General features: G+C 47.9%; 1 protein-coding gene across 2 annotated transcripts in view; it reads left to right on the plus strand.

Moving 5' to 3' along the window:
• Nucleotides 1-1,844: 1,844 nt before the first annotated feature.
• LOC149364620 (neprilysin-4-like) overlaps nucleotides 1,845-21,139 on the plus strand; it is a 74,582-nt gene continuing 55,287 nt past the window's right edge. The window contains exon 1 of one of the 2 annotated variants that reach the window (XM_089574580.1): nucleotides 1,845-2,054. In XM_089574580.1, the coding sequence (XP_089430706.1) occupies nucleotides 2,041-2,054 (14 nt within the window). In that variant the 5' untranslated portion in view covers nucleotides 1,845-2,040. The remainder of the gene's footprint in view (nucleotides 2,055-21,139) is intronic. The other variant, XM_089574582.1, reaches the window with a different exon arrangement.

Genomic DNA, 21,139 nt, shown 5'->3' on the forward strand with positions numbered 1-21,139 from the left:
TACGTATACCCCCAAAGCCTTCTACTATTGACTAGTCTCTTGAGCTGCTTCCGGGCGATGAGCGAAATTTTCTCCAAACCCATAAACTGAGCGACGCGATGAGCGACAATGGTTCCGCGGACCTCAGCTCATCGCGCGATTCCATCGCGCGGCGTGTTGCCACATGCGGTTACCACTTCAAACTTGATACGCAGCTGGCAGTTGCCCATACGGGGCAGTAGGTGGTTCAGTCGCTGGTCATGGGAAAAGAAGTGGAGCACAGTAGTACACAGAGAATGCAGCAACACGCGGTATGCTTTGCGGGCCCGGCCCAGCACGTCGGTGGGAACGGCGAACCGCCACACCTATCCGATGCACGCTTCGAGCCAGGATAGAGCACCCAGGTGCGAACGTGACGCATCCGCTATCGCGATCAGCTCCGATACGAGGCTGCTGGCAAGTGCTCTTTCGGAAGGGGTAAAAAACGAGGCCTATACCCACTACGAGGTTTCGACAGCTCGCATCTCAGCAGCAACAAACAGAGAGGAGGAAAAGGAGGAAAGGAGGGATAGGATAAAGACCCGAAAACGCTGATTTTCATGCTGTTGCTGAACGCTCGCATCTGTAAGGTGATGCCATTAAATGATCGTTGCAAGCGAACTAGATCAATCAGTGCACACGAAAGTAAGTGGCGATGTGCGAGCATGCGAGAGGACGGAAGTGGGTGGTGGAAGGCGAAGGAGAATATCTTGTGAGGTGGAGTTATGTACTAAGTCACCATAAGGAAAAACAGGAAGTCTGTTTGTATTCAAGGATGCCAATTAAGTGATCCCAGTTCGCTTAAGCGCCATATCTGGCTAAAGCACGAGTAAGTTGGAGCGCTTTCAATAGACGAGCTGAGAATCTTGTTCATGAATGCATGCTGTGCTCTTTTCCGCATGCAACTTAAAACGTCTTTAAGAGCATCTAAACGCATTTGTCAAGGCATCGTTGCTTGCAGACTTTGCAGAGGGTGATGCCTGTCGGAACGGTGTTCCTAAAAAAGTACTTCCAAATAAACGGTATTTGCTGCCACGGAATTTACCGGAGGCGGCGTGCTTAAATGATCGCGCTTCATTAGTGTAAAACAGTAAAATATCAGCAAAAGGTGCCACTGAGACCCAAACCTGTCGATTCATGATGTGTCGAGGCTCCCCCACTGCAGCAAAGCTGCAAAAGGGTAGAATAGTCCGCCATAGTTTCTAAAGCGCTTCGCGACGCAGAAAGAAGACCCGTCAAGCATCCCGACGGTCGCTTCGGTTGCGAGCGAACAGGGAGGGGTTTACGGGCGGCTTTCAAAGAGAGGGGGAACGTTATCGCATTACGTGGACGGATATAGCGCCGCCGCCAACACACCGTACTGCTGCTGGTGACCGCGAACGTGACGCGGCTGCTATCAGATGCACCTGCTTTGGCGGGGCCGCGTCTGCATACACGCAAGAGTCGGCCGGCGGCTGCAGGTACGGCGCTGCTACTACAACCGCTGCCGCTGACACCGGCGCTGCTTGATGCTTGATCGCGCCCAAAAACTCTGTCGGGACAGCACAGCGCTTCGCGAGTGAAGGCGAAAGAGTGAAAGAGACAGATGAGTTCTCGAGGGAGATAGCGGAAGAGTGAGTCCCACTTCAGCCAGAAAGAACACTTCTCCCGCGATCAACGCTCTCTCCCTCTCGGCGGGAACGCGATTCGGAAGCGGAGGAAAACGAAAGCGAGGAGCGGCGGATGGCTTGAGAGGAGGAAAGCGAAGGGCGCGATGAGAGAGGAGGGTGCGCGTGCGCGCCTTTCGCCGCTCCGACAGTGCGTTGCGGCTCGGAGGAGCTCTTGTCGGCGTGTGCGACGAAGCGGTGGCGGCGTGCGGCTCGCAGAGAATGCACGGCGACGGCCGATACTGGAGGAGCGTGGTCCCTTCCGCCGTCGCCGTTCGTCGGTGCTGTGATTGCACGCTCACATCTGCGGCTCTTGGGCTTCCGTGACGCGCCAGCGACCGACGACACGCCGCTCCCGGACTTCACGACGGCCGGAATGCACCCTGGAAGGTGGGATTCGCCACGCGATGCAATGTTAATTGCTTGTTTGCGTATCTCCGCTCCTCTTTGCAAAGTTTCAGCAGCAAAGCAAAAGGCATTTCAGTCTGTTTTGCGACAGTCGCATTCATTATTACCCTAGCTCGCTCTCAGGAGGAAATGGAATTCTGCGAATGAAATGAAATGGAACGGAAGTCTGCATTCGAGTGATTATGGAAGGTGATATTAACGGAAAATAATAATTTAATCATCGCCATTTTATGCACCCTGATATTTATGAATGACTAATTATGTGTATGTGATTTACAAAGTACACCATTAAGACTCAGCCATAGTCCTCTGGATACAAAGAAATTAAAGCTTTTCGCCACAGTTTCCTTCCATAATTTCTTTACGGCAGATGTACATTTTCTCTCATACGTTCAGTTTTTTTTTATGAGATGTTTCAAGCAGAACGTAGCTTTTTTAAATAAAAATAATTAGTTTCGTTAGCGCGAAGGAGTGACATTTTAAACCCTGCGTTTGGCGCACGATAATGGCAGGTGCTTACGCGCATAAAACACAATGCAACTATATGCGCCTCTATCTATCAGCATATGCTTTGGTCGCACTTGACAAGGGTTATCAAGCAAGCTGCAAGTGATAGGGCAAGAGCCCCAAAACAATTCGCTTGAAATCGACGCTTCACATCTCGCGTTAAAATTGCAAGCGTATACAACGAAAGACTGGCAGTTTTAAACTTCGTGATTAAGCGCAATGCGCAGTTCCTTGCTACGTACAGCGGTGAGCAATATGGCAGGGAACAACGTTTGAGCATTGATTAATTTATTACTCTATAATTATGCGTGACAAGCAAAATTTTTTTTCCTGTTTTCTAACTAGTTTTCCTCTTGGCTTATAACATGCAAACGTCACTCTCAAATTTAGTGGAGAAATAGCCAGAAAATCAGCAAGTTTGTGCAAGAAGTTTGTTCCCTCTAATGTCGTTCATGGCTGTATGTCAACTTACGTTTTTTGTGGAGCCCTGCATAGAGCGACGGAGGGCGGCGTCGTAATGCATACTCTGTATATTGAAGGCTTGCTGAACATAAGAAAGGCACTGAAAGAAAGACAAGTAAAATTAGAAAGAAAGCGCGAAAACTTGCATGCAAGAGCTTTTGAAGGGGTGGCCGAAGACTCAATACGGAATTTGATTCTTAGCCCTTCCCCTTTACCCCTCCCTCAATTTTGCTGTGTTCGTCAACGTCCTCGGGAGAAATTTCAAACTGATTACCGCGCTTCGCTCGAACATTCAACACACACACATCAGGTGTCAGCAGCGATGTTATAGTACCACTTTTTTACTTGCCGTGCTGGCAACCAGTAAGTGAAAAAAAAAAAGAAAAGTTAAATATATTGAAAAAAAAAATGCATATCCGGATGTACATCCATGAGTTTCTTTTCGAATTTACCGAACTCATTTTCGAATTTTTAGAAATTGGATTAGTTGCACGAGCAAGCCAGTGTCGCGCACTGGCACGTCGCGCGCTGAACGGCCACTTCTGATCAGCATCGGCCAACTTGTTGCATGCCTTGTTCGCACATCTCTCGGTTTCGAGTGACCCAGCCTGCCTATGTAGCGCGCGCATCTGTCCGGCGGTCAGCGTGTCAGCAGGGGCTCTAACTGTCTCGCTGATAACGGCTAGCGACGAAGAAGATAACAAATGACAGGTCGTGCCACGCTGTTAAAGATAAACGCTTTGGGTGAGGAAAATTCAGAGCTCAAAAAACTCCCGGGGCTCAGTATGGATTCAAGGTTCGCGTGCAGTCAGTGTGTGGAATTTACCACATTAAATGAAGAAATTTCGCTGGCCGATTTTAAAGAAAATTTCTAGCAGGCAAATTAAGAGCAATGGTAACGGGTTTTACGCTCGTCTGGGATGGCTGGGCATCGACAGAGCGCCTGATTATCGATTCCGGCGCTGATCGAAATGAATCAGTAATGCGTTCAAAGCAACCTCGAAACCCGCGATCCGAGTTTGGGAGTTAAAAATAGACTAAAAAAGTACAAGAAAATGATCTAAGGGGTTTGCAAGTGTGAATTAGTGTTTCGAACATCACTATAGTACACCACACTCGAAAGTACAAATCTTGACTTTGTCGCTGAAACCTGCTTACGTGGAAAGCACCTTTGTACTAAGCTGGGTCTGCGATAGGGCGTCTAGTTTGTATAGACCGACCTCGAAACTATCGGCGGACACTGATGGCTCCCTGCATCGCTGCTCCTATTTCTTTCCGTTAGATGCTGTACTACCTTGAACGCTATACTGAGAGCGGAAGCGTGATTGCGCGCTGATTCAAGTAAGGTTGAACTACGGCTGCCGTTGTCACGTTTGCTTACGAGTGCAGTCACGCAATGAACCACACGGCGCGCTTACTGTGTTTTATTTATTTATTTATTTATTTTTGCTTTTCTTAGCACCTGCTTCGCCCTTGTTGGGTGAATGCTGGGCGTGACGTAATATGCTCATCAGTTACGATTACTGACCGCAAAATAAAATAGCATAGGCGTTTCCCGCATTACATTTTACGTGTGTTTGGTTGGTTTGGTTTTATGGGGTTTAACGTCCCAAAGCGACTAAGGCTATGAGAGACGCCGTAGTGGAGGGCTCCGGAAATTTCGACCACCTGGGGTTCTTTAACGTGCACTGACATCGCACAGTACACGAGCCTCTAGAATTTCTCCTCCAAAGAAATTCTAGCCGCCGCGGCCGGGATCGAACCCGCGTCTTTTGGGTCAGCAGCCGATCACTGAACATTGTTGTATTCATTAATGCTCTACTTCGCATCGCTTAAGCGTTCGGAGGGCGTTTTTTGAAGCACTCGAAAGTTGACTAAATCTAGCATAATTTTCTCCTTCCTGATTGCAACAAGACTGTGTTGCTTCCAGTAGCTCATTTTTAAAACAGCGCGAAAAAGACAAAGACGCAGAGAGGAAACATACTGAACGACGTAATGAAGAGACGTGTGTACGTCTCTTCTCTGTGTCCTTGTCTTTTTCACAAGAATGATCTGCCACCAACTCGCCCAAGCTTCTACGTTGGCTTCCAGTAGATTCGCCGATTGGAATCAATGCCTTCTTTTTCTTTCAAGATATATTCCGATTTTTTCACAGCCTGCTATTTTGCTGGGATAGCTTTATGTGGGACTTTTCCCGCGTTTTATGGTACTGACTTTTGCCTTCGTAGTTGACTATTCATGTAATTCACCCCTGGAGTATTTGACCATTGAAATAATAGACCGCTGGTGTACTGTGTAGCACCATAACATTTTTAAATGTCATAATCTATCAGTAAATAACTTAATATTAGCTGGGATGGGGTTGTGATATGGAGTAGAGCTGGAGAAGCCGTTTCATTGGCCGGGAACAAGACGAAAATTCTGGCAGCTTTCTTTTTCCTTCTGTTACAATTTATGCTTGTTAATTTAGTCTACAGGCCGCTTTTAAAATCGCGCAAGGTCATAGAAATATTTACTTGCCGTGTACGCAAGCGGTGGTTCCTACTTTTCGAAGCGATGTGGCTCAGCTAGGTCCCGAGTGAAAAATAAACACGACGCGCGCGTGCGTGAGGAATTTACGGCCGCCGTGTTATAGCCGACGTCGCGTGGGGATACGACGGTCAAAGTTTAAACGCCGTCTCCGGAGCGGAAAGCAGCTTTAAAAAGAAAGACTTCTGTCACGGGTTCCTCTCCACGTGCTCAGTTTCAGCGCGCTTTTTATGAGTTGCACCCCTGCCAAGCAGTTCTCAAAAAATTTGCTCCGCCCTAGTCAAGGTCGACCTCCCGTGAAACGCACTTTGCGGGGTGTCTTCTGCAGCAGGTTTATCTGAGCAGAAGGCAGAAAACGGCTCCTCTACACTCAAAATAAACAAATAAATGCTCTGGTGAAAAGTACTCAGCCCATATGCTCTCACCGTTACTACTTCTGAGGCGCAGACATCTACAAGCAACTGCCGAGACTTTTATTACGGATGAGGCAAGCGCCATCATTTTTGAACGGCCGTGCTTGTATTAGAACGCAATAGATGCACCTCATATGCCCACCGTCACCCATGTGGTGACAACGCGAGAACTCATTGACAAAGGCTACATGTGTGATCACAGCAGGGTCGTCAAAATCTGCGTTTTCTTCATGCTTCTTCGAAGTTCGAGTCGAAGTAAACACCACGCATTCAGCGCGGCGAACAGTTTGGATTATTGAAACTACATTTGGCGCATTAGCATTACTATTCTAATAAGGGGCATCGTCTTGTCGGATGGTCGACATGATCCCGCGAATCATCACTGATTATGGTACCTGTGTGAAGTGCGGTGGTTAAGCATGTGGTGTGTACATAGCTTTAATTTGGCTTCTCATTGAGTTTTCGGCGATAATTAATACTTTGAGGTTTGTTTGTTTTTCGCATTTTTTTAGGACTACATGGCACCCAACCTAGGTTCACTTTTATTTCAGCTGGATTGCCTTAGACTGCGTTCTAGAAGAATATATTTTACGTAGTTGCTCGGAATAGAAGCATCTGTTTCTCCAATCATGTTGCCCTTGAAATACGTTATCCATAATATTTTTGCAATTGGAATGCGTTTTCCGCAATGAGGCCATTCTTCTCAACCGCAATCATGAGGGTAGCAAGATTCTTGCTTTTTTTTTTTTTTTTGCTGAGGGCAGCTGACCTAACAGGCAACGAAAAAAGCACACACGAAGCAAATGATTTGCGTGTAGCGATGACCTCTCACGCTGAAAAAGTGCCACGAAAGGCATTCCTGAAACAAGCCTCGACGAAGTTGCTCAAAGCTTATCCTATAAATATGTTTGAATACAAAGAAATGCAAAAGTAAGGTGGCTTTATTCCACTCTGTATTTGTTTATAGCTTTCTTTTGTGGCTATAATGAAGAACTGTGCGTGTGCTACCAGCTGCAAAACGTAGGACTGCCATCTGTCTCCTAGATGTCCAGTTTGAATCACATTTACGCGTCAGTAATATGTCTGAGCTTAATCTGAGGCGTATGAACGATAGTTTCAGGGTAATTTCATAGGACTCGTGTATTTCTTCTTTTTTCTTGGCGCATGCTAGTTTAGAAAAGCTCTATTTTCAGTGAAAGTAGTATCTTTGTCATTACAACAAGGTGCTTTGTAGGTACAATCCGACTTTAATTTGTCCTCGGCGTCTGTTTAAGCTAATCTCACAAAAATTTGAGAATTTATTTAATGAAAGCTAATTGGAGAATTCCAGAAGTTTATAATGCGTGAAAAAAAAATTTGACGAGGAGCAAAAGAAGACCTCCCCCCCCCCCCCCCCCCCCCAATTCTGAGCGTCCAGCTTGTCCATAACTTAGAAGACTACCCTCAAGGCCTTGTCGTCTGCAATAGAACTATCTATAGCACGTATTTGAGCGCAGTTCGATAGAGGCTCTCAACAACTAAAGATTAGCGTAAGTACATTAATGAGCACTCTTGTAGAGAGTGCTGGCATGCGCTTGAGGCCAATCGTCCTCATCTTCACGACTTCGCGAACTGTGAGCACCGGCAGTCTAGACATGACGCGCCAGCCTTTTCCCTTTTATTACCGGGAACCACTCTCTCCCACTGAGTTCCCGGCGCAAGCGAAGTACTCGGCGTTAAGAGAGCACTCGGGTCTCATTCGTGAGCGCTGGGTTTCGCTGGAACACCGAAGGTGGAGACTCACTTTGAGGTAATAAGATCACCAGTGTCTTGGAAGGCTGTCGTCGCCTCACGAATAAACCTGTCCAAAAGCGTAAAATTACCGTTTTTTTTAAGGACCTCCTTTCAATCGCTCTTCTTTTAAACTTGTTTCCTTCGCATAGCCCTCCGTCTCTAGCACATGTCTGTGTTCGAGCCTGCAGTGAACATTACGGCGTCATGCTGATTTGCTCTCACAACACTTTACCGGAAGAGCATTAACAAAGAAAGTAAGGAAAGAAACGCATATGTTTTCGGCTCCTGACGTTCAAAGAAATGTACTGAGAAAGCACCTCTGTAAGATCTCCGCAATTGCGGATCACTGAGATCACGAAAAAAATAAAAACATGCAGAGCAGTGATATGCTCTTAACAAAACCTCTACACTGCTCGGTTTCTTTTTTTTCCACTTTATACTTTGCTGACAGCAAGGGAGCTGAATGGATCAGAATATAGTAAATTATTCTGAACTGCTTTATTCAAAATTATTTTATAATGAATCTTGTGTTCGGCTGCCAGCAATACCGCCTTAGTTTTGTACTAAAAAATTGCACGGATTGCTTGAAATCCGTCGCATACAGATGGACACAGTGTTGCAGTTTCGGTGAGCCCCCCGTCTCCGTCAGTCTCCGTCCCCGTCAGTCTCCGTCAAAAGGCCGTACGAGTGGGCGTCAAGGGTTCGAAGAACGCGGTCTTCCCTCCGGATTCAATTTCGGACCACGTCACCGCGCATGTCTGTCCAGAAGGTCGCGATAGGGTCGCTGCCGCCTCGGGGGGCTCAGTTCTCTGAAGGACACGGACGTCCTGCGGCCGCTTATCGTGACGCAACTGCTACGCTGCGTGCTTAGGCTAATGACAGACCTAGTGAGTGTGAGGTGGTCTGACTGGGAGCCCAAGTCCCTCTTATGCAAATAAACAAGCAGCTGTCTCCTTTTCCTTGTCAACTCTTCTGACACAGCTGTCGTTTACCCGAGAGGAAAAGAAAGCTTTTCAGCCGCTTAGGCATACTCGCGGGCAGGCGACAAGAGGAATTTGCCGATCTTTACTCCAGAGCCAGTCTGGCTATTGCGTAACCCTCCAGATTCTTCAGAATATAAACATGAAGGAAGAGCACTTAAAGCACTAAAAATGAAGCACGGAATGCTATGTAATCCCTCGAGTGCTACGCAAATATTCGCAGAAATACTGCCTCGCTACGATCGTCAGAATTCACCGGAAGTCTTGACATGAACTTGATTACCGATTACTTTGGCCTTCCGTCATGGCCACTGATTGTTGAGGGAAATGAGGAAGGGAGGATAAGGTTAATCCTTAGCACGCGCTAATAAGTCCAGATTTCACAGTAGCTTTTCCCAACGCTGAACACAAGTGTTCCCGCGGGCTACCGCCCAATGAGTGGACAGACTGGAGGTCACTCGTAAGTTTACTTCACAGATATGTAATCTTCGAATGCTGAGACCTGACTGCAGCGTTAGCCGAGTGGTTTGAGCGTCCACCTCGTAAGTGGGAGCTACAGGGTTCGATCCCCAGCCCTGCCGTTAACGAACAGTTAATATAATTGATACAAGCTTTCCCCTGGCCTTCTGCTCGGCTTGCTTAAAGCGCAATGCTTGAGAAATGAATCTTTGACCCCACCTGGTGTAGATGCATAACATCTTGCGCCATGGCGCTTTTAGGCCGAAGGTGCCCTTCGGACATTTAAGACTACTTAGGTGGCTTTAATGTAAATGAATTGTTTTTATTTTGTGTTCTTTTATTCCAAAATTTCTTTTCGCTCTTCTTTTCTAATGGCATACCTAATCATTCGCATGCAGTCGTAAGGCAACGCATACTCTAGCTTCGGCCTTGGTTCGCCAAGAATCAACGCGGTTTTGGGCCGCTCACCTCGCGATCTGAAGGTCCTGGATTTGATTCCCTGCAGATTCGAAAGAAATGTTATTCTTCTTTGACAGCACTGCGACGTCATCTGTGATTTTGGGGACCACTGCTGCTGGTCTACGCCGACACCGGGTTTCGTGGCCGATGAACCATATGATGCCTTCGCATTAAAATTCGTCACCATTACCTGCTAAGGCTTATCTTCTGAGCATCCGTTCGTCACAAATGCCTGTACGCGGTCATAAATGCGTGAATACAGGAGAATTTTTACATTTAGATATCCGGCCAGGCTAAGCGATCGCGCTGCGTGTGGCTTATGAAGCCGTGTCTTAGCAACGGCCGCTGGACGCAACGAGATCGGCACGCTCCTCCTTTGTGCAGTGAACGGTTCTCGCATCTTCGTTGCGGTCAGTCATTTGGGGCACGGATTCAAGCTCCGCACTGGGAGCGCACATTTTTCGTTTCCTTCAACGGATTTCGCGGGCTTAACGTTTACCTCCAACTGCACAGGCACGGCGAGGCGGAGTAGAGGCAAAGGCTGATATTGGAGATGCAGTTTGCGCGTTGTATACGCTTCTCTATAGAGCGCTCGACCGATGCGCTCTTTCGTGAGTTTGTGAGACTCGTCGATGCCCGCCGGGCTCGAAATCTCTTTGATACATGAGACGTAGAGCACTATGCATGCAAATGTGCGTGCACGACATCTCGGGGTTGCTTCGAGGCTTAGGCCACTCGGAGATTGCGCCAGTGAATTGTTAATGCAACGTTTGAAAGATGGTGTGCGTGCGTGCGTGCGTGTGTGTGTGTGTGTGTGTGTGTGTGTGTGTGTGTGTGTGTGTGCGCGTGTGCGCGTGTGCGTGTGCGTGTGCGTGAGAGAGAGAGAGAGAGAGAGAGTGAGTGAGTGAGTGAGTGAGTGAGTGAGTGAGTGAGTGAGTGAGTGAGTGAGTGAGTGAGTGAGTGAGTGAGTGAGTGAGTGTGAGTGTGAGTGTGAGTGTGAGTGTGAGTGAAATGAAAGCTGCACTACGCCATGTAAAGCCAAGGTCGCGGACCGGTGAACTACGACCTTGAAGTGAGCCAGAGGTCAAACCAAGAAGCAACCGTGGTATAAGTATGGCGTCCTGCCACTAGGCACCAAGGAGGGGATGATTGCGTGTCGATTCACGTGACCACGCAGCCGATGACGTGTCGATAAACGCCCTGGTGACGGAGCTGAGACTAACACGTGGCTTCTGAAGTCAACAATTGTAAGTATAAAATCGGACGCTGCCGCGTCTAGCGGCGGGCTCAACCGCTGCGGGGAGAGATATGGACGGGCTGAGCCGTAGCGCACGATATGCCCGGATTCAAGCTGTGTCAGACCATCCGGCTGACATTGATGAATGTGATGAATAAAAGAGCTTTGCGCTCTTGCGTAACCATGTGATGAAGCTTCGTTTACACGCAAGGGCTAACCGGAGATAAATCACCAGCAATTTTTTGTGTCTCTAGTCAATAAACCCGCCGAATTTTTTCTTCTCTATTAATCTAGGCTACAGCCTGCTCCCTTGACCTGGCACAAAGATCGCCACTCAACCCGTGCGCGCGTGCTGTGCGCGTCCTTACGTAACAAGCGCGCCACGCAACCTGGGACGCGATACCTCCACGTGACTAGCGGGAAACGAAGGATTCGTACACCACGCAACATACGGGATGTAGGACGCGTAGGAGGCGTCGTGTGAAAAACGATGGAAAGGACAACGAACGTTAGCCTCGTTGAATCAATGCCTCGAACTGAAAGTTGAAATGAAGAAAGCCCCATTCACATTTGAAGATGGTTAACGTTGTCAGGGGCAGTATAACTGCCTATCTAAGGCATTTCACAGATACTCCGAAAGGTCTTGGTCAAATGTTTAGGGAAATCTCCCAAAGGGGAGTAGTAATTACTCCCTTACCGGAGCAGTCCCCGTAAGGGAGTAATGACTCATTGACATCTAAGAGCTCCGCTGCTCCGGGACTGCTCCACCCAAGAGACTGCTCCGGTGAAGCGGTTGTCCCGGGTTCAAACCCCGGCACAGGACGAATTTTTCTTTAGCTACGAAGTTTCTGTGAAAGCTGTATAGCTTTCCTTTGCAGCCATGTGACTGCGCTTGGATTTATGACAGTGAGTAATTACTCCCTTATCCGAATGGTCTTACAAATGAGCCAAAAGCAGTTGACAGCGAATTCTTCAGGCTATCAAAGGAAAAGGAAGGCAGTGCTTTGTAAGGGAAGAGCTCACGAGGCTTCTAAAGGCTGGCTGTCGTGCATCCTTTGTATACAACAGTGTGAAGGAGCCGCAACATGCTCGAAGACAAAGAGCGCTGCAGAGAAAGTTGCAGAGCTGAGTTTTCTTGCGCGTAGACGAATTTGCGCTAACGAAAAATACGCCTTTAACATTTTTTTAGAGCACAGCGCTTGAAGTCGAAATCCGAAACGTCATAAAACGAAACGATCATTTTCCTTCCCACCTAGCCAGCCTGAGGTCGAAGCCGGACGTTGAAGGGCTAGCTTCTTTAACCGGTAAGAAATCGAAGATCTGGCGAAAACTTCCGCCGTTGACACGTGGACGTGCGCTAGACTTTCTCCGGCTGCTTCCACGTGGAGATTGATTGCTACCTCGCTCAGTGCGGGTTGGGCTAGCCTTGTTTCATCGCTACAAGCTGTCGGCGCCGAGCGCCTTGTAGCGCGAGAGAAATAGCAATAGACTTGTACATTTTTTCGTTTCTTCTTACATATATGTCATCCGTTTGTTTTTAGCGACGTCTGTCCTCTCAATCGGCTGGTTGCATATTTTTTTTGCCTGCAGTCGGAATTGGCTGAAATTACACAAAAGCGCTTTAATTTCTCCGGAATGCTATTCCATCGCCAGGTTTCCACTTTTGAGAGAATGGGCTTCTGCTTCCTGTGTTCAGATATGTAGTAAGGATTGCCATGATGTATAAAGACGCGAGTTTCAGTCAGCGCCTTCGCTTCAGTGGACGCGGTTGTTGCGACGCGCGTCTCTTTCACTCTTTCCTGTTATCTTTTAACACTCCTCTATCTGCACGTGGCAGCGGTGGTGACTCGGCTCAAGCCAGTCGGCAGGCCCGTCCACTTTCCTTTTCATCCTTCTCTCAGTCGCAACAACAACTTTTACATGTTGCTGGTTCCGTTCAGCAATATTTAGATAACATGCGCGCCAAAGTGAAGTTATCCGTCACTAACGAACCAAGGAAAAATCTAGAAACCCACTGTCTACAACGAGGACGCCTTCCCAACAAATCGCCCTATACCGCCAATGACCAGGCATATACGCTGCGTGCTGAGGGATGCTGACATCGGCTGCTGCCGCCTGCGGTTACGTAAATGCGCGCCGCCTGCAACACTAATTCGACCGCCGCCTTGGTACCCAGAGGAACAAGATACGGTGCCGCGCGCAGAACATCACAGGGAGTTGCGAGAAAGTGCCGTTAAGCCAGGTCCCTCTTGGGATTCCTGACGCTTGGGACTGCAGCACCTCCGGAGATCGACTTCCACGTGGAGCCTACTGTCGTAACAAGCTGCTAGATTACTTCGAACAAATCTCCGCGGTTCGGCTGAGTCTTTACGAGCAGGGAAGAAACTTTATATAGGCTTCGTCACTGCGGCTCCTCTCTACCTATATCGCGAGGGCATCACCTATATCCACGCGCCGTTCGTCGCAATTCAAACCACAACGAAGTGTATCGCGGCCTACCACTCGTGGGTCGGAGAAGGCTCCGGGGATTATACGAGCAATCGTTCCATCCCAGCCCCGTCTTCCCTCGCACGTGGCAGTTTCGGCATGATTTTTTTTTTTTTTTTACGTGCGCCGACGCTTCTTATAAACAACGCGTTGGTAGAAGGAGTATGCGGAGGGAGGTTTGTCTCAGGATGCAACTTCCCGTGTGCTTGGGTCTCTTTTCGGAGCTCGCAATCTCCCGTTCGCGAGAATGGTCCCCATTTGTCGCGCGGTTCCGTCGTCGCCGAGCTCTTTTTCTCTCTGTTCAGGCTCCCCGTTTTGCTTTTGGATTCTTACCTCACACGCGAGGCCTTCTCCCTCTTGTATTCAAGACGTCGGCTCTGTAGAAGCGTCGCGCTGATCTCCCGAGCACAGACATCGTTGGCAGGCTCTGCGGTCGTGCTCCCCGCGTCATTTCTGCGCTTGCTGGTGCTTTCATTTGCTGCGCGGCTCTATATGTGCCGGAGCACGACCGCCCGCTACGAAGTGCCCCTTGTGCCGGCAACTTCTACTGAGTATGTATGCCTCTGCGCGTCGATTGCTATTGCTATTGAGAGCTGCGGCACAGCACTGAATTTATGGAGACCCTCACAACGCAATGCCTTTTTTTATATTTGCTTTGCCATGCTTCGATCGCCTTTGTTATTCTGTGATCTGCTTTTATTTACTCTACTCCACTCTCCTCTGCTTCTCTACAGCCACTGTGTACTCTTGGTCAATGAATGTTTCCTCTTTTGTTTGTTTTTTGTTCCTTTTCTATCATCCAACTCGACGGAAAGATGCTGAAGAGTCTTAAGACGAGTAATTACGCAGTCATGTTTCTTCCGTTCCAGGGGGCAACGAAAATTAATCGGGGAAACGAGCGTGGAGATGAAGCGACGGTAATGAAAGGGCTTTTCGCCGTCGAGGTGAGAAGTACATGAAAAACACATTACAGCCCTACAGCGCAGATATGAGCACTTAAGATGAGATTATCGGTACCTGAAGGCATTGCTTTACTTCTAATGAGGTTGGAGGTTGCGGTCGTAAATAAAAAAAAATTAAGCGAACGACTGAAATTTTGGCACCGTAAGGATTAGCGCAAAACGTTTAAAGGCACGTCGGAATTAGTTGTCTTCACGATCACGCCAACCCTGCTGCATTAATGTTCTTTTGTACATAGCGCTGTTTAATATTTGCACACCGATAAAATGAAAACGAAGGGACACCCCTCTAGTTTTGAACCACCGCTTTGCGCCCTAACAACAAAAAGCGTTTACATCTCTGTTGATGAGGGTGTTAATTATAAACTACATTAAGCAATAAGTTACAAAGAATAACAGCAGCCATTGTCTCTTGGAGCCGGTAGTGGGGCTTAGTTTTCCTCATGGGTGGGCCCGTTCCGAACGCGTCTCTGAGCTAATTTCCCAGTAGCTGCACAATTCTGTGTGTCTAAATATTGAGTGATGAAGCGCCGCTTCAGGGTGAATGTTTCAATCTGCGGAGCGTGGCCACAAAAGTCCTTATAAGAAAACAGAAAGCAGCAGCTTGATTATGATTTACGTGCATTATTCACATTTTTGCCCACCATATGTGCTTCATTTTTTTTTTAAATTAGAATGGAGCGTTCCTGTTCGTTGTGCTAACTGGCGGTGCAGTCTGGGCACTTTTTATTTTTCTTTCTTTTCAACTGCCCAATCCAAAATATGTGATCATGCCGAGGTTAGCTTACCGCTTCCCTTCCTTCGCCAAATCAAGGCGAAAGAAAACAAGCTTCTTATTTCGTGAATTGCAGCTGCTCACTTTCTTTATTCAGACCGGCAAAAGATAGAATTCAGCATTCGAAAGGGTACGAACACAGAGGAATGATGGTGCGGGTGAGAAAAAACATACGCACCGTTTCGAATTGCAAAAAAAAAAAAAAAAATTACAGGTAGTTTTATTGGCCATTAATTTTAACACTTTCGTGTAAAACTCAATGAAGTGAAAAGAAACTGAAATACGTAATAAGAACCGGGCGGAAGGTTTTCGAGATAATTTTGCCAATACACTCGTCACCCGAGAAAGTTAACGATGACTCCAGTTCAATTAACTCATTAGCAAGGCTACACGGGATACATAAGGGCACCGATACCTTCAAGTGTTGCACACTTTTCCTAAGGCAACGCATGCATCTCGGTGTAGAGGTGAAGCCAGTAATTACCGGCGTTTACTTCTTGACACGGAGTTGAGGGATGTGATCTTGCAGCAGAAATTTCGCTTTCTTTTTGCTACATGCAAACGTGGGAAGATTCGAGGTCATTCCCCAGAAAATCTTAATGACGCTCCAAGGTTGTTATAAGAAGCCTTCGAAATTTGTCTCACCGGTATAGCGCACATTCCCCGGGCACTGCTTGATAACGTCTTTATTTTTGTTTCTATACATAGTTGTTGGTAATCTTGTTTAGCTGAGATGTATTTATTTCTGCTTGCAGCGCATAAACATTGCAATAAAAAAATGCAATGAACCTCCCGTGCTACAACGCGTGTTTGGCAGGAACGACACCCGGGAGCCGACGGTAAACAAAAAGAAAGAGATCATTTATTGCTTAACAGGATCAAGCATAGTGCTGTTCAACGCCACAGAACAACCCGCGGGACTCGACAATAGCTACCTGTGACAGAATAGCGATTTCAAAACGCCTTTAGAGACCACATTGTGTCAGCACCGAGGCGCACAGGACGCTGCAAATGCGGTCAACGAATCTGGGCCCTCAGTTGCATGAGCCCAGTTTCAAAACCATTATACTCTTCGGGTTTGTTTGTTTCTTTCTTTCCTTCTTTCTTTCTCTCTTTCTTTCTCTCTTTCTCTCTTTCTTTCTTTCTTTCTCTCTTTCTTTCTTCCTTTCTTTCTCTCTTTCTTTCTTTCTTTCTTTCTTTCTCTCTTCTTTCTTTCTTTCTTTCTTTCTTCCTTTCTTTCTTTCTTTCTTTCTCTCTTTCTTTCTCTCTTTCTTTTTCTTTCTTTCTTTCTTCCTTTCTTTCTTTTTCCTTTCTTTCTTTTTCCTTTCTTTCTTTCTTTCTTTCTTTCTTCCTTCCTTTATTTCTTTCTTTTATCTGCTTTTGCATTGCCCTGAAGCCGCAATTCCCGCAGAGTCCGACGGCCGCAGTTGTAACCCTCGTAGCACAGCGGCCCAGTGCTGAGGCAAGCCTCTTAGCTGGCTGCCTATTAAGCGCAACTGCAAAGACCGTTCTCTCTCTCTCTCTCTCTTTCTGCACGGCGTGGTCAGCGAAAGCGCACTGGGAGAACCTCCACCACCTCAGGCCGAGTGCGCGCAGCTCGTGTGGCGAAACTGCCCAGTCTTGTTTTCGTTCTCGCATCGCGCGTATAATGTTGCCTTCGCGTTAACCATCGTGCCAACTGCCCCTCGCCTTCCCCTCCGCCGCCTTCCGCTCAATTATTTCCCTTAGTGTTTGTATTGTCTCGTGAGGGCCGTCTGGGCGGAGAGGGCGGCTCGCGGCCGCATCGACACATTTCCGAAGCGCTCGCGTTGGCCGCCGACCCCGAAACCCGGCGACCGACACTCACCTCGGAGCGAGATCGCTCGCGGCGGCCGCGGGCAACGAGTTCGCCCGGGGAGCAGCGATGAATAGTGGGCGCGCAGACGCATCGTCCCAGTGGCGGCGGCGGTCGGTTCGGTTTCGCCGCGTTTCCGTTTCACCGTGACCGTAGGAGGTCGGGAATTAGTGTTTCGCCAAGCGGAAGGTCTGCGCGAGGCCCTGTGTTCGACCTAATGGGCGTCGTGTTTGTAGCCGCCGCTTTCACCCTGTGGTCATTCGAGTGATGGAAGCCAGGTGGTCAGGCTCTCCGGTTGTACGCTCTGGTTGGCCGGAGCTGCGTCGTGTGCACTGAGGCTGCCTGGGCCGCTCCAGTGTATGGCTGGACATGGATGAACACGTGTTTGTAAACTGGGTTTTGTCCGTTCAATTGAATTGACTTAGTAAAATTTATTACATCTATGAGTATTCAACGGTGCATGCATGTTATTATAATTGAAGTGTTGCTCGCGTTCGTAACGATAATTTTGTCGTAGTGCGAGTCAAATTAGAACACTTGGGCGAACAGCGCTGTTTTTAAGGCATCAGTACGTTTAAGATGCCCTTTTTAGTCTCCGAATTCTTTACGTGCTCCGTCAGCTTTACAGCATTATAGCAGAATTTCCGTTCTATTCTGTCGTGCGGCATGTGTTTTAACTCTTTCGCTACCGCAGAAAAATGGACGATTTGGAGTGTACGGAAAGAAAATTTTTTTTCACAAGAACTAATACACCCAGCACATATTGCAATGCATGAAATTGTAGCTTATTAGTTACACTTCAGAATGAAACAAACAGATGAGTTGTCTGTGCGAAAGTAAATGAACATTTATTAGTGAAATTTGCTAAAAACACAAAAAAGTATATAGCAAAAACAAAAATTACCGGCTGCACTAAGCCAGAACTTGATTAGAGGAAAACTGGAATATACAAACTGTTGCACATGTTTATAGCTGGCATTATTCACAGTTTCGGCTATGAGAAAAATTTACTGCACTTTCCATGGCATGTCAAGTCAGGGGTCATGACTGTGGTGCCACTGTGAAGAGCAATCAGGGGTGAAGATGTGAAGCAGAGGTAGACTGACAGGTGTTTCACATAAGGTTTTATCTTTGTTCCTCCCTTGTTCTCTGATAGCCGAGCTTGCAGTTTCTTCTTCTTTTAATTTTTTTTCGGTTGGTGTTGAATGGATTCTATGGGAGGATTGGGGGCGTGGACTTCATTTCCCTCATCATACCCGAAGATTTCTTGAATGAGCTGCTCCCTGAAAGCCAGCTGATAAAATTTGGCAGTTTAGGCAAGCTCTAAAACATCAGGATCGATGAAATAAGTTTTAGCGATGTGGTTCAAAAGCCACGACACTTTCCAAGTCTTGCCAATAGATTCTGCCGCCACTGAATCATCCGGGTCCGTTACGTGCAAAAAAAAACAACAAAAAAGCAAAAAACCAATTTTAAAAAATGATTTTTGATGGCAGAGGGCCAGAATAGATTATTCTGGTATTTCAGTAGAAATAAAGTCGCGGCAGGTCAACAATTCCAATGTATATGATGATTCCAATGAACCTCAGCATCTCCAACAGATTCACGTCTTCCCATGAGCCGTCACGCCGAATTTGCTGAAAATCTTCATCCATGCATACTTATTAGTGTTTCCGCACACGGTCTTCATCATTTCCGCCGTGAAGAGCATCAAAAAAAAGTCGAGAAGTCGGGCTAATCTCCGCGCGCCGCTCCTCAGCGATGTGCCGATATGGACACCTAGCTGTCGTCTTGGTTGAAAAACGCGACGCGACCTTGAGCATTTGGCAAACTGCCTTCGCCATACGTTGTCAAGACCCTGAAGCACAAAAATAAACCACTCTCATCAATTACAAACCGTATGAACCGCAGAAAACCCACAGCGAACGAAAACAGAACTTGTATGTAAGTACGCGCTGAAGTACCAGGCTCCCGAGGCGAAGTCTCGTCGTCGAAACCAAAATCCAACGTTTGTACATTGTTGCCCGACTAATAACCACTGCTTTCGTCGCAAAAAACGAAACCGAAACCGGCCGACGTACTCGGTGTCAGCTTTCGTTTTCGAGGAGCGCGCGGCGACGCGGACGCCATTTTCTCCGGCTGACGCCGCTGCGGCCGTTCAAAGTTTTATTTTTCACGGCGCCCCCTCATGTCAAAACACTGAAACCAAGGCTGCAATCGAAAGAGCAGTTGTTGAGCTCGCTAGCTAGATGGCGGAGCACGTACACGACTCTCCAAAATAAGCTTTTTTGCGCGGGCGATTTGAATCGATCATATGCGATCGATGGCCTATGGCGCGGTAGCGAAAGAGTTAAAGCGACACTAAAGGGAAATATCAAACTAAGCAAGGCCGATGGATATTCCTCAGAAACACTACCGACTTTTCTTTTTTTTTTTTCTACGCGTAAAGGTGGCTGCGTTGCTGAGAAAACCGCAAATGAAAATGCAGAAGCCCTGCCACGTTCAAAGCGCCTGCGAAAAATCAACTGCCGTGACGTCATGTCCATTACGTCGTTGCAATCCTACCAATCAGAGGCGCCACTTCAGAAGAACGAAAAAACGGGGCCGGAAACCGAAAACTGGAAGTCAAATAGATCAGTGTTCGTGGCGGCAAGGTGGAGGTACAGGCCGCCTCCGCCCCCAGTATTTCGATTGGCAGGGCTTTCCGTTGCATCGCGTGTGTCTGCGTCTCGTTGCAGCGCGTGCGTACGGTAGAAATAGGCTCCGTGGGTGCGAAAGAAACTGCGTGAAGTTACTGACGGCAGCCGTAGACTGCAGAGCAAACTTCTGATCGCGCTCACGCATGTACACATCGGCGACGATAGCGCGACCGTGTGGTGTTCGGTGTGCTGTATGCTGTTATGAGGTGTGCACGCAAGCTTCGAGGGGTCCTCAAAAGCATGCGAGCAGCATTCGCGCTCTAACTCATTTGATTCAGCACCACATCTGAAAGATTACATGCTCATTTCTCATCAGACGGCGCAGTGTGGTGTCGATTATCGCGTGTTTGTTGAACAACTACGCAGTAAGTACGATCGGAGACAACCCTTGTGATTGTCTCTGGTGGGGTCGTTGCGATTTCTGCGTTTGTGCATTGCTTTCCGTGGGTTGTAAGCGGAAACGAACCAGGGTACGTTCCACCCAGCTGTAGTCTGCCGCCTGGCGCCTGCAGCTCTCGGCAAGGATACACGCATTGTCTTGACGAACACGCATCAGATGGCTGAACGCTTTTCTCGCGGAAAACCCTGCCTTGCGTGCCGGCGCCTCACGTACTGCGTGCGTGATGACCCGCGCTGTTAAACTGTTTTGTTCAATGAGCCAAATGAGAGGTGATGGCGCATGCATGTGGTACTTCTCAGATATTTCAAAGCCCCTGTAAAAGCTTATTCACCTTTCCACTGGGCCGGAAAGCTGGACAACCACGCGATTGCATAGCGCTTCACGCGTTGACGACGTGGGTGCATGCGGGTGTTTGCATGCACGCGTGCTAAAAATGAAGAAACAAACACTGCAATTTCATAACGCCCGCTTCCTGCACAAAGGAGCCGATTCGACGGCTGAAGTAAGAACGAAACCACTTCACCGGCCGCATAGCTACAGCACAAACAGCGTTAATGTCGTTGAGAGCTCTCGGTTCGGAACTTGCTGCGTACAACGGCCACACGCAGTCTGAGTGCACAGAATGCGAGGCGAAAGATTCACCGCTCCTGTTTGCGGCTGACCTTTCTCTGCGTTGTCTGTCTTGTCCGGTTTTAAATGCGAGACTTCGGACTGTTGGCTGTTCTCGCCGCACTGATTTGCTCGTATTTCGACGGTAATTGCCCATCGCGACGGTGAAACAGCTTTCCTCCAGAAAGTTCACGAATACGTCACTCGTCGTCGCTGCACGAATCTTCAAGTGGCGGGCGGCGTGTATCTCGCTTTTAAGCAATTTTCTTGCTTCTAAAAGCATTGTTTTCGGTGAAAATGTAAAAATGACGCTTTGCTATCAGGAGACCCTAACCATATCAGTAACATGATTTAGCGTTCCCCTTTAGTGTTCCGTTAAGTGTTTCCTTCCTACACATGAATAGTCTATGCACCCTCATTATTTGGAGCGCCGCCGCGGTGGCTAAGTGGTTATGGTGCTCGGCTGCTGACCCGAAAGACGCGGG

The sequence above is a fragment of the Amblyomma mixtum genome, chromosome 2, assembly GCF_055824585.1.
Source record: "Amblyomma mixtum isolate Tamu chromosome 2, ASM5582458v1, whole genome shotgun sequence".
Taxonomy (NCBI): Eukaryota; Metazoa; Arthropoda; class Arachnida; order Ixodida; family Ixodidae; genus Amblyomma; species Amblyomma mixtum.